Source organism: Ceratotherium simum, chromosome 2 (assembly GCF_057802395.1).
Source record: "Ceratotherium simum simum isolate JZ-2026a chromosome 2, ASM5780239v1, whole genome shotgun sequence".
Classification (NCBI taxonomy): Eukaryota; Metazoa; Chordata; class Mammalia; order Perissodactyla; family Rhinocerotidae; genus Ceratotherium; species Ceratotherium simum.
The window spans coordinates 15,470,146-15,483,356 of record NC_141901.1 but is presented as its reverse complement, the minus strand read 5'-3'; the positions used below and the strand labels follow the sequence as shown (position 1 = coordinate 15,483,356).

The 13,211-nt window shown below is 33.5% G+C and overlaps 1 protein-coding gene across 5 annotated transcripts in view; it reads right to left on the bottom strand.

Annotated features, from left to right (window-relative positions):
* The window catches only part of CEP350 (centrosomal protein 350), a 161,656-nt gene that overhangs the window by 45,201 nt on the left and 103,244 nt on the right, over positions 1–13,211 (bottom strand). For 4 of the 5 annotated variants that reach the window (XM_087438610.1, XM_087438599.1, XM_014783379.2 and 1 more), the window contains one exon: positions 7,866–8,065. In XM_087438610.1, coding sequence (XP_087294736.1) covers positions 7,866–8,065 — 200 coding nt within the window. Of the gene's footprint in view, positions 1–7,865; positions 8,066–9,175; positions 9,299–13,211 lie in introns of all 5 variants that reach the window. The other variant, XM_087438615.1, reaches the window with a different exon arrangement.

The window sequence follows — 13,211 nt, the reverse complement described above, 5'->3', positions numbered from 1 at the left end:
TCGACATTATACTTGTATAATCTTAAGAATGTACACTGTTATCCTTCTTTGTCTCTACAGGTATAATGCCCCACAAGGATTAGGTTATATCGCACTTTGGGTCAGTACTGCTAACATTCGATACATTCAATTCTAAAAATATTACTTAAGATCCTGGGCCTGAAATCTGTAAAATAAGTTTATTTAACATAAGAAATACCTATACCCCAAAGAATGTTTCACTTTAATATGCAAGGATGACCTGACATTTAAAAGCATTTCAGTTAAAAATTTAAAAAGGTATATTTTTATATTGTGTATGTGTAGTATAATCAGATGGTTGAATGGATGAAGGAATTCTAAAAATCCTCAAGGATATTCACTTATTCCAAGATAGAATGTAGGTAAAATCTTAAAAGGTTTAGAAAATGATTTCATTTTAGGTAGTGTGAAATAGAAGAATCCTCTACATTTCTGCTTTATACCCTCCAACATCGATGTTTTATTTTTGTTCAGTAACGGTAACATATACTCATTTTAAAAGTTCAAACATTATCAAAATTGTATGAAGAAAAAAATGAAAGTTGCCTGTACTACCACCTCCTGAGAGATAACCACCGAAGCTTCTCCAATCTGATGTCTTTGTGGAAGACTTCAGTTTTTTGCCTTTTCCCTTATTTTTTAAATTACAAAAGCAATACAAGAATGTAATAAAAAAACAAAAAACTTCAAATAGTACAGAGGGGGGAAAGTGATTACTTCACACACTCATCCCCAACCACTTTCACCTGCCCAATTTCCATACCTCAAAGATAAACCAACGGCAGTCAAGTATGGTTGGTGTGTGTTTCTTTCTAGACCTTTTCCTACACTCTCTTTTTTAAAATTTATTTTTTTTAATTATAGTAAAATACACATAAAATTTACCATCTTAACTACTTTTAAGTGTACAGTTCAGTTGCATTAAATACACTCACACTGTTCTGCAATCGTCACCACCATCCATCTCCAGAACTTTTCCATCTTCCCAAATTGAAACCCTGTACTCAATAAATAATAACTCTCCATTCTCTCCTCTCCCCAGCTCCTAGCAACTAACTTGCTACTGTCTCTATGAATTTGACTATTCAAGGTGCCTCATGTAAGTGGAATCATACAGTATTTGTCCTTTTGAGACTAGCTTATTTCACCTAGCATAATGTCTTCAAAATTCATCCATGTTATAGTACGTGTCAGAATTCCCTTCCTTTTTAAAGCTGAATAATATTCCGTTGTATGTATGTACCACGTTTTGTCTATCCATTCATCTGTTGATAGACACTTGAGTTGCTTTCATCTTTTGGCTATTGTGAATAATGCTGCTATAAACATGGGTGTACAGATATCTCTTTGAGAATCTGCTTTCAATTCTTTTCAGTATATACCCAGAAGTGGAACTGCTGGGTCATATGGTAATTCTATTTTTAAATTTTTGAGGAACCACCATACTATTTCCATAGCAGCTACAACTATTTTACATTCCCACCAGCACTGCACAAGGGTTCCAATTTCTCTAAATCCTCACCAACATATTTTATCTTCTGTTTTTCTGATAACAGCCATCCTAATAGATGTGAGGTGGTATCTCATTGTGTCCTTAACTTTTGAAAACAGTTATATGTCAATAAGAGTCTAGCAACATTCACACACTTTTAAAGAAACATGGACAATACTGGCCAACCTCCAACATTCCTTTTTAAATATATCCTATATAATGTAACATAAAACCAATGGAAAAAACACCAAAACTTTGTAAAATGTATAATCTGCATGCATTGTCCAATACGGTAGCCATTAGCTACATGTGGCTATTTAAATATCAATTAAAATTAAATCCAGTTCCTCAGATCTCCTAGCCAAATTTCAAGTGCCACATCCAGCTAGTGGTTACCACATCGGACAGCACAGATACAAAACCTTTCCATCACGAAATATCTATTGGATAAATGTAGACAGACTCTAACAAACTTAATAAGTGAAAAATTAAACTTAAAATCCAGATCGAGGACCGGCCCCGGGCTTAGCGGTTAAGTGCGCGCGCTCCGCTGCTGGCGGCCCAGGGTTCGGATCCCAGACGTGCACCGACGTATCGCTTCTCCGGCCATGCTGAGGCCGCGTCCCATGTACAACAACTAGAAGGATGCGCAGCTATGACATACAACTATCTACTGGGACTTTGGGGGGAAAAAAAAAATCCAGATCGATTTTGATACTGGGAGCAGTAGTAGTTACACAGTAAGTAGACTCTTCAAACGGAAAGTAGACTTTCCAGTGTGTGGTTAACTTATTTACTATGGTATACCTACTGTATTCTGTTGCACAACTACAAGCACATAGTAAATATTGAATTGCTTCTTAATCTATAACCTAATCCTATCTACCATGAAAGAATTTAAGAGTCGTCATAGCTATATTTTACATTTCAAATCCAGAAACAAAAGTAGCATTTTTTTTTTGTTTTGGTGGGAGAAGATGGAAGTCATTGCATCTGCAGACTTTAAAAAATCAATCTTTGGAAAAAGTCTAAGAGTTCTTTCCTAACAATATTTTTTACAATGCTTTATGAAAGAAAGGTACATAGCTTGAACTCTTGGACACCTGTCATGTTTCCTGGAGCTCAAGCACATTTTTAATCCCTCACTGCTATTTGATAAATTTCCTGCCACAGGAGTTCCTTGTCACCCAAGATAGAAACCAGAAAATGAAATTCCCAGCCTCCCTTGGTGCTAGGACTTAGGCATTGGAACTAGGTGTCTCCAATCTGATGTCCCTGTAGAAGACTTCATTTTGGAAGTGAGTAACCTGAGGAAGAAGGCTCCACGTGGACTCTACTTTAGGTGGCTTTTGGTAGTGACAGTGGATTTTTCAGTGGTTGCAAGACTGAATCTCTGGTGCAGAAGTGGCATCAGTGGGGAAATAATAACAGCAGCAGTTTTCTTTAGGGCTCTGCTGAGTAGCAGATGGAGCAGTTTTCTCATCAGGTCAGTTCTGTGGTGTGATTTTGGCACTGCTCCTGGAAGCTTAGTGTGGAGCTTACCCTCCAGCCATCTCAAAAATTTTATGAACCACTGAATATCCTTTAGTAAATTACTTTTCTGCTTGGTCTGAGGCAGCTTTGGCTGTTGCAACAATGTGCCTGAATAGGTACATTGTCATTTATTTCATTATAATGTATTTTTTTTCTTGATTTTTTTCTTGATGCCACTTTACCTTATTAAGTAGTTAAACTATTCATAACCTATATTTGATGAGATTAAACTTGCATTAAAACTGCCCTTGTTTTACCACAGTTACGCAATAATATTTTCCATGATTAAGTAGGTCAACAGTTCCTGATAAATGGAGCCTTGAACAGCTATTCCTCATTTGCCTTCTAGCCATAGTCAGAAGTGTTTTCTATGTCTATTCCAGCCCATGACGAAACCTGAGAAATTGATTCTCTTTTCCAGGTCCTCTTAAATTTCCTTCCAAGATGGAGAAGTCTGTAGCAGAATCTGAGGCTACAGAAGGAGGATGAGGAAGCTGACACAGAAGTAAGCCTCTGCTGAATAAACTAAAAAAAATTGTTGAGAAAAAAAGGAAGACTACAGATGAACTGCATTTATTGCATCATTGGTTTTCTTTATGTATTATTTGGTATGTACAGCTAAATAATATATCACTTAGTTTTGCATGCTTTTGAATTGTCTATAAAGGGACTCAAACTACTTGTAGTCTTCTGTGATTTGTTTTGCAATTCTTGTATGTTGATTTGTATAGCTGTAATTTTTTCATTTTCACCAAGCATGATATAATACGTGACTATACCATAATTTGTTTATCCATTCTCTTATTGATGGACAGGTGGATAGTTTCCTTTTTTCTTTGTAATTTCAAATACTGCTGCTATGAACAATGTCATATATATTTCCCAGTACACAGATATATATCTATATAGGTATTTATAGATATATTTATATCAATCTACATATTCTCTCTCTCTCTATCCATCCATCTGTCCACCTATCTATGTAAAAGTTCTGTACAGAAGTAGGTTTCAGACTTTTTAACTTTAACAATAATATTTATCCTTACTATATGTGACATAATGATATTTTGTATTTTATTTCAACTTTAAACAATGCTGACTGCAATCCACTAAATGGATTTCATACATCTCTAATGGGACAACACACAACTTGAAAAACATTGCTCTAAGACAGCAGTTCTCAAACATTTTGGCCTCAGAACCACTTTACATTATGAAAAATTATTGAAGACCCCCAAAAGCTTTAGTTTATGTGGTTATAGATATGATTATAGCTATCAATATTTACCACACTAGAAATCAAAATGGAAAAAAATTAAAAATATTAATTTATTTAAAAATAACAGTAATAAACCTACTACATGTTAACATAAATAACATTTTCTAAAATTTAAAATAATTACATTTTTCCAAAAAAATGTTTAGTTGAAAGGAGAGCAAGTGTTTCACATGAAATAAAATCTTTAATGTCTGGCTTAACAGAAGATAGTGGGATTCACCTATCTCCTTCTGTATTCAATCTGTGGCTATATGTTGTTTTAGTTGAAGCATACGCAGAAAATCTGGCCTCACACAGATGATACGTAATTAGAAAAGGGAAGACTATTCTAATAGTCTTTACAGATAATTGTGGATGTTCTTTTTTGATGCTACCCCAAAACCCGACAATTGGTAGTTTCCTAAATGTTAGCTGTAATGTAGAATCTGAAACCATATCAATTAACTTTTCATGATCTGTTACCTTAAAATCCATTGGTCTATCTTGTACTTTGAATGGATCTTTTATGCATGCATGATTTTCTAAATCAACATTGATCATTTGGAAAATAGTGGTTCACTGAGTTATGAAGATCTTCTAAATGTTGACACATTTCATCACACAATATGAAAAGATGACTTTGATTAATAGCATCACCAATCACCACATCAGAAAAGTCTTTTAAGTACTGGAAAGCTTGTCAAGCTCATGGTGGGGGAAACAGCATTTCTAAAACTTCTAATTTTCGCTTGAAAACTTAAAATTTTATCACAGGCAATAAATACTGTCAGTTGTTTTTCCTGAAGAGTCAGACTTGCTTCATTTATTCTGAGAAAGTGTTTGCAAATACCCAAGTCTGAATAACCATAGTTTGTTAGTCGCTCATTTAAGTAAAAATGGTACTCCATGAAAAAAATGGCTACTTCAGCCTACGACTCAAACAACTGGATTAAGTGCTTTTCTTCAAGACCACCATCAAGCTTCAGCATATGCAAGTGCTTTATGCATACTTCCTATTTTGTCACACAGAATATTAAAAAGATATCCTCATTTTTATTATTTTATTCACTATTTTTAATGTCTCTCCTTTCAACCTGTTTTTCAAACTAGGTTTACAATTAACATTTATACCAGCAGTTCTTTGTTCCACCTACATATCAACATACCCAACAATGCTGGGTATTGTAAATGGGTTGAATGGTGGCTCCCAAAAAGATATGTCCATGTCTTAAACCCCAGAACCTGTGAAGGTAATCTTATTTGGCAAAAAGGTCTTTGCAGATGAAATTAAGTTAAAGATCTCATGATGAGATCATCCTGGATTAGCTGGGTAGCCCTAAATCCAATGACAAGTTTCCTTATGAGACAAAAAAGAAGACAGACATAGCAGAGAAGACTATGTGAGACTGGAGTTATGCAGACACAAAGAATGCCTACAGCCACCAGAAGGTGGAAGAATGAATGAAAGAATTGTCCCCTGGAACCTTCAGAGGGAACACAGTCCTGCCAACACCTTGATTTGGTACTTCTGGCCTCCAGAAATGAGAGAATAAAAATGTTTCTTTAAGCCACCAAATTTGTGATAATTTGTTACAGCAGCCCTAAAAAATAAATACAGGTATGCACTGGTATTTCTTTACGATTTTTATGCCCTGATTACTAATGAAGTTGAACATCTTTTCATATGTTTATTGACCATTTGGAGGTCTTCATTTGTGAAGTGTCTGTTCTTTCATCTATTTTTTTAATGTGGTTTTCATTTTATTATTGATTCATAGGAGTTGCTTACATATTCTTGATACTATTCCTTTGTCAGTCATGTGTTGCAAATATCTTATTTTGTTGTTTTACTTTATGTGTATTAATGAACAGCAATTCTTAATTTATTGAAGACAAATTTATCAATCTTTCTTTTAGTGATTTTTGCTTGTATAACATGTTAAAGACATCTTTCCCCCTACTTGATGTCATATATTCTCTTATAGTCTTCTAAAAGTTTTAATTTTCACATTTAAGCATTTCTTTCCCCCTTGAGATGGCTCTTTTTATATTGTCATGTAAGGATCCAACTTCATTGTAAGGATGCAACTTCATTTTTTCCTCCCACAAAAATTTATTAGAAAGTCCCTCCTTTCTTTGCTAGTCTGCAAAGCTACCTGTGTTGGAAGCCAACTTTCCATATATGTGCGGGTCTTTTTCTGGGCTGTTGCATGGTCTATTTGTCTATCTCTGTGCAAATATCATATTGTTTTAATTATTATACTCTCAGAAGTCTTGATATGTGATAAAGTAAGTCCTGCATTTTGTTCGTTCTTCTTTAGGCATGTCTTTGCTTTTTTGGTCCTTTGCTCTTTCATATAAATTTTAAAATGAACTTATCAGACCCTATGAAGAAATCTTGCTGGGTTTCTGATTTAAATTGTTTAAATCTACAGATAAGTTCAGATAAGTTAAATCTATCTGTGAATATGGAAAATCTTTCTATTTTGGTCTTCTCTCATGTGTCCTAATAAAATTCTAAATTTTTCTCCATAAAGATCTTGTATACTTTTTGTTAAATTTATTCCTAGGTACTTCATATTTTTTATTTCTATTATAAATGGTCTCTCTTTTAAAAATTAGACTTTTCTAACCAATTTCTGCTGGTCTGTAAACATGCAGTTGAGTTTTGTTAATGGATTTTATATCCAGCAACCCTGCTAAACTCACTTATTAATTCTAATAACTGACATGTAAATGCTGGATTTTCTACCTGTATAGCCTTATCATCTGTAATAATAAGAGTTTTGCTTCGTCCTTTCACTCCTTAGAAGAAAATGAGCATCTTTGACTAATTTCCAAATTCAAAAGGAAAGCTTTCTATGTTTTATCACTAAGTATGATGTCTGTTATAGGTCTGGTTTTTTGTTTTTGTTAATAGATATCCTATATCGAATAAAGAAAGTTCCTTTCTACTGCTACTTTGATCTGAGATTTATTTGTTTTATTACAAATGCTTTTTGGATTTTATCAAGTGCCTTTTTTGAATCCATTGAGATATGTAATTTTTCTCCTTTAATCTGTTTAAGTAATTCACCACATTATCAATTTTTTAATATGTGTTAACCCGCCCCCCCCGCCACCCCGGGTCATGTAATAACCCGTTTCCATTTCATGGGATTTACCCACTTCTTCTAAGTTTTCAAGTATATTAGCATAAAGTTATTCACAATATTCACTTATCTTTCCAATTTCTCTAGCATTTGTAGTTACATCACCTTCTTCACCCTTAATCATTCCCGTTATTTTTTGCTGAGGAAGATTCGCCCTGAGCTAACATCTGTTGCCAATCTTCTTTTTTTTTCATATGTGAGCTGCCACAACAGCACGGCCACTGACAGATGAGTGGTGTAGGTCTGCACACAGAAACTGAACCCCGGGCCGCTGAAGCAGAGCACGCTGAACTTAACCACTAGGCCACTGCGGCTGGCCCTATCATTCTCATTTTTTAAAATAATGAAGTATATCTTTCAGTTATGTTAGGCTTTAGTTTGTAGTCTGAACAGAGTTAGTATTTATTACCTTTCTGTTCTGTTCTCTGGTCCTCCAGTTCTTTCTTAGGAGTTTTAGGTTTTATTAATTCTTTGTCCCAAGCAGCCAAAGCTTGTTTTTCCATTTGACGAATTTCTGCTTCCTCTGCATCTAAACGTCGCTTCCACTCTAGTAGCTCCTCTGCGTGTTGTCGCCGTTGCATTAGTTTTTGCTCTCGCTTTGTCAGAAACCTACGGTCACACCATGAAGAACAGTGAGAGGACAAATCTATAGGCAGAAATCACTTTGAAAGCTCTATCACTCATTGCCTTATCAACAAGCTGTGTAAAAACAGGACATTCATACTACTCCTCTGAGAAAAGTCTGAGATAATAGAAGCTTTGATGAGTCAACTTATTCAGAAAATGAGAGAATTTATGTTTTGCTTCTAATTGTAAGATTAGCAAAAGAAAAATAGTGGTAAATTCAGAAAAAAAAATCTTCAGAATATCTTGAGAACCACAACTGATAATACTTAACTTATATATTCATTTTTCATAGGTGATGCTTTTTCATAACAGAAGATATAAGGAATTTATTGTGAAGGCTCAGACCAGAAAACACACAAAATCAAAACAATAAAGACGAAAACAACAACAAAAAACAAACCCCAAAGCCCCCAAACAAACAAGCAAACAAAAAAAACATGTTCATGTCCCTTCCTGACTTGTATTTTCAAATTCAGTCTGGCTTTGCTTCAGGTATAGTGAGTTTGGTTCCCATTACCTAAGAGATGCAAAGTCAGGTGATAATCTGTTTTTCCTGGAGAGAACACTGAGCACCACAGTCAGATGCCTTATGCACATAAACATAACTCTTTATTTACTTGAGTAAAAGGATGCATCAAATGCCTCAAATTTCTCAATTTAACCTGATCCCTGAAATTAAATAGCCCAATATATCTTAGCTTCAAAGGGTTAGGAGAAATTACTAATTTAGGAAAAGTTATTTGAGTAATTAAAAAGCTACTATTAAATTCTCCTCAAATGTAGGTGCCACAGCTAAATAAAAGGTGGGCTGTTCATATTACTGGTGTTAGATCTGCAGTAGTAGCTAGTCGACAAAAACGCATTCACGCATCCAACAGACACTTAATAAAAAGCACAAGAACTGTCACTCCACTTCTTGAACAATCAGCAGGTCAAATTAATGTGGAAACAAAAAGGTAAAATCTCTGGGACATTTGACGAGAGGCCTCCAGGATGTTAGAAAAAAAAGCAAACAAAAAAAAACAAACAAAACAAACAAAAAGAACAGAGCATGCTCTATCAAAGAGTGCACTGAAAAAGGTGCAAAGTTACCTGACCAACTGGTTGTAGATATACAGCTGGAATTTGGGATGAAGGTTGGGAAAACAGACACTGAGAGAGGCCCAGTGATGAGACGTAAAGACAGAGAAGAAGTAGTGAACAGGAGAGCAGTGTCTACAAAATAAGGAGGAAGATTTTAAAACCAAGAGATCAAGAGGCAGAAAGGATGAGAAAGGGGAAGCACAAGAGCAGAGTGAAGAACTTTTAATACGCTTCCTGAATAACATTATAAGCTCCATAGTTAAAGCAAGTGTTACACTCTGTGTGACACAGAAAACATGTACTTTTATAGATCTTACCAATGATTTCTGAATAAACATGTCTTTCTTCTCAGATGTTGCTTAACCATCATCTATACTTTCAGGTAAATTTACTTCTTTGTGAATAAACTAATGAGAAGTACGGTGTGGAGCTATACAGGTTTTTCCATAAACTTTAACAGAGTACAACAATTATGGCTGTGAACCTAGTATATCAGCAATTCTATATACATATGTAATCCTGAGCAACTGATTTTTATATCTGTACCTTGTCATATATTTTAAGCTTGAAATTAAATCAAAAAGCACTACATTTGCCTTATTTAACCTTACCATCATGACCTAGTTTGAAAATAATAATTTAGAAAATCAATTTATAGTAAAAATACCTTGTTCACCTCTACAACATAAAATTTACTGCTAACAGGACCTACTGGAGGTATCTTGCTTTATATTTAACAAAGGCTCACTTAAATAATAATATTGAAATACAATACTCATTCTATAAAATATCAGGATGCATAATTAGGAATAAACTAAGCTAGTCCCAAAAAATACTGCCAGTAATAAAAAAAAAAAAAAAGTGATGCTGTGGACAGTTCAATCATAAGGTTAAAGGTAAGATGAAAATTACATATGTTAAAAACCCCACTAGTTTCTCTTCTTTTTAAATAGTAAATAGATCATTATGTATATGAAAGGATAAATAAGTCTAGTTGGAAAGGTTAACTCTCTTTGACAGAGCATGCTTCTGTTCACATGCACACAACAATAACTTGTAGATCAAGGCAACATTTATTGCCTTGGAAGGGCAAGGAATAATATCAGTATGGCACAGAAGTGAGAAAATCTAGGTATAAATCCAGCCACTCATTTGCATTTTAAAAAGAATGTAGAATCTTGCCTACACGTATAGCTTTAGATAACAGACTATTTCGATGTCTGTTTCCCCACATACAACTCAATATTTCACCTTCCCTTCATTTACTCATCCACATACACACACACATACACACTCATATCTGGATTGCCTTGATTTTCTACACTGAAGTTCAAGTAAAAACAATGTTGCCAGATTTCAGTCAGACACTGCAATCTTCCTTGCCATTCTTTATGAATGTATAATAAGCTTATTTTGATGCTAATTATCAAAATATTATGCAAAAACAAATGTACTTGGCAAAAGATCCAAAAATCTATTCATAGCATTCAAATATCACCCACCCTCTTAAGTGTATAACTGCTAAATGCATGCATGACCTAGTACAAAAAGTAGAATATTGGAACATGTAAAATAAACTGTAAAAAAATACAATTTAAATTTTTTTGTCCAGCCCAATACAGAGAGTAATTTTCTCTATTAGAACAAGTACTGATCATTTATTTTTCATTTATAAAGATTATTAAGCATATTCAAAAGCTCTAGGTTAGAAATGAACATCAAAAGAAATGGCTAATAGAAAAGAAAATAGTTTAAGAAATAGGGTAAAAGTTTAACTTATAGCTAGAACTTCTTCCCAGAAACATATATTCCTTATTTAATATACATACGTTCTAGAAATAGAGTGTCCTTTACCAGTTGAATAAAATAAAGTTGAGATAAAAGAAGCAGCACTTCACACAAGAGTTAACAATCCTTCAACACTGCTGCATAAGTAAGAAATAAAATTTGTGAACGATGGAGAAATAAATGTCTACTAATACACTTTATGGTTGGTGTCAAGGCATTCCTCAACAAGACCTCTGATGGTAACAGAACACCGGACTAGGATTAGATATATAAAAGACTTAATTTAGTATGGAAATCATTATGTTCCTATAATGTTTAATCTTAAGAAATTCATGAGTAATTAATTCACTTTTAAAGTCACACTTTCACACTCTAAATTTGAGCTGTGCAGCTGTTCAACTCCAGTAATCAGCCATTGAGTACTTTCCAAGTTTCAACAAATACTATTTAGAAGGGTGAGTTTCTACTGAGATAAGTTTAAGTCATCACTGTAGATTTTTTAAAAAACCTATGAGGTTGAAAGCAGATATGCTAACTTAATACAACTTTAACTTTAGCTGGCTAAAGTCCAGAAAGCAGGGTTCTATTTCTAGTTCTGCCATTATGCAACGTGTGTGACCTGGGACAAATTACTTAATCTCTGTGGGCCTCAATTTCCTCCTGTAAAACCAAAGGAGTATACCAGATGACCTTCCTAAGAGCTCTTCTAGTTCCAACATTTTATAATTCTTTCTCTATGCAAGTACCTCCTCACCCTTTTTAATACCTCAACACACTGCAAGACCATGTGACATAAATAAGAACCTTTTTTTTCACTGAGCTAATTGTAGACTGTGTTCCCACAGATTATAAAACCATACTATAATTTGAAAGAGCAAAATTATGATCTAAATTTTAAATGAAACTTCCAGTTCTAAAATCATTTGATTCTGAAAGATATTAAACAAAATAAAGAAAAACTTAATACCTTAAATCATGTTAAAATTCTTTCTGGATCTAAATTCTTTAATCCTACATTGTTATAAGTAAAAACGAAACACAGTGCTTTAAATCTTAAAATAGATTAATTCTTTCAAGTCCTTAAGCATTTTTAATGATATTCAAAAAGGAAGATAAATGACGATATGGATGGTATTGACCTAAAAGAAAATGCAGTCTAGTATTTTTTCCTACAGTAAAATCTATTCTATTACTTAAAATTGTCTAATAATTTTCATATACTTAAATAAATAAAATAGCACAGGTACGTTATTCCTAAACTAGAAAGAAAATAAAAACACATTATCAGATTACCAGGATTTATTCAGCTGCTACACTTAGTCTAGAACCCTAGGAAAATTCTATTTCTAATTTAAGGCAATGATATTTAACACATTACTTAAAATTTTAATTAAAATGTCTTCTTAAATTGAATATCAAAAGCCTTCCCTTGCAAATCCTTAGCTTTTTAAACTCAGCAGATTAATGGTGAAGATTTCAATATTGATCAGACACCATAAATATTTTTAGACAGAGCTATGTCATACAATATTTATCTGTTTAACTTTTTGAATATTTAAAACCAAATTAAGTTAATTTGTTCCTTTAACAGTTTCTAAGCTGAGAATACTTAAAATATTTGAAAGGAATGTTTCAGAAGTTTTGTGACTATACTCTTCATTTTTCTATGCTACTTTGGTCTGCAATGGTCAAACCAAAAAACAACTATATTGTGGGGGTTTTTTTTTTCACTTCTTCATATGTTATAAAGAAGTTTCTAACTCAAAAACACTGAACACTCACCCACGAAAATTTCCTTGATATACTCTTTTCAGTAAAAATTTCTTCCTCTTCTGAATTTTCTTAGCAATTGATTTATATACACTTCTCTAAAGGAACCTGACACTTGTTCTTTCTTCCACCTAGACTATAAGTTTTTTGAGGGCGGGGTTTACGTTGGATTCATCTTCATATCCCTCAGAACCTAGCACATTTACAAATTTCCCAATAAATAATTGCCAAGAGAATAAGTATATAAGTAATCAATAATATGGAAGAACAAGCTGCTATTGACAAATAAAAAAAAAAAAAGCACTGTTTCCTATTTAACACTTAAAGATGAAGATAAGACCATTCTTTCAGTGTTTCATTTGCTCAGAAAACAATTTTCCTGAAATGGAACTGGCAAAATAACAGGAAAAGTCGATTGCATGGTGTTTTTTTCATGAATATCTATTTCACAATTACAGGCAATCAAGTTAATATTGTAAATAACACC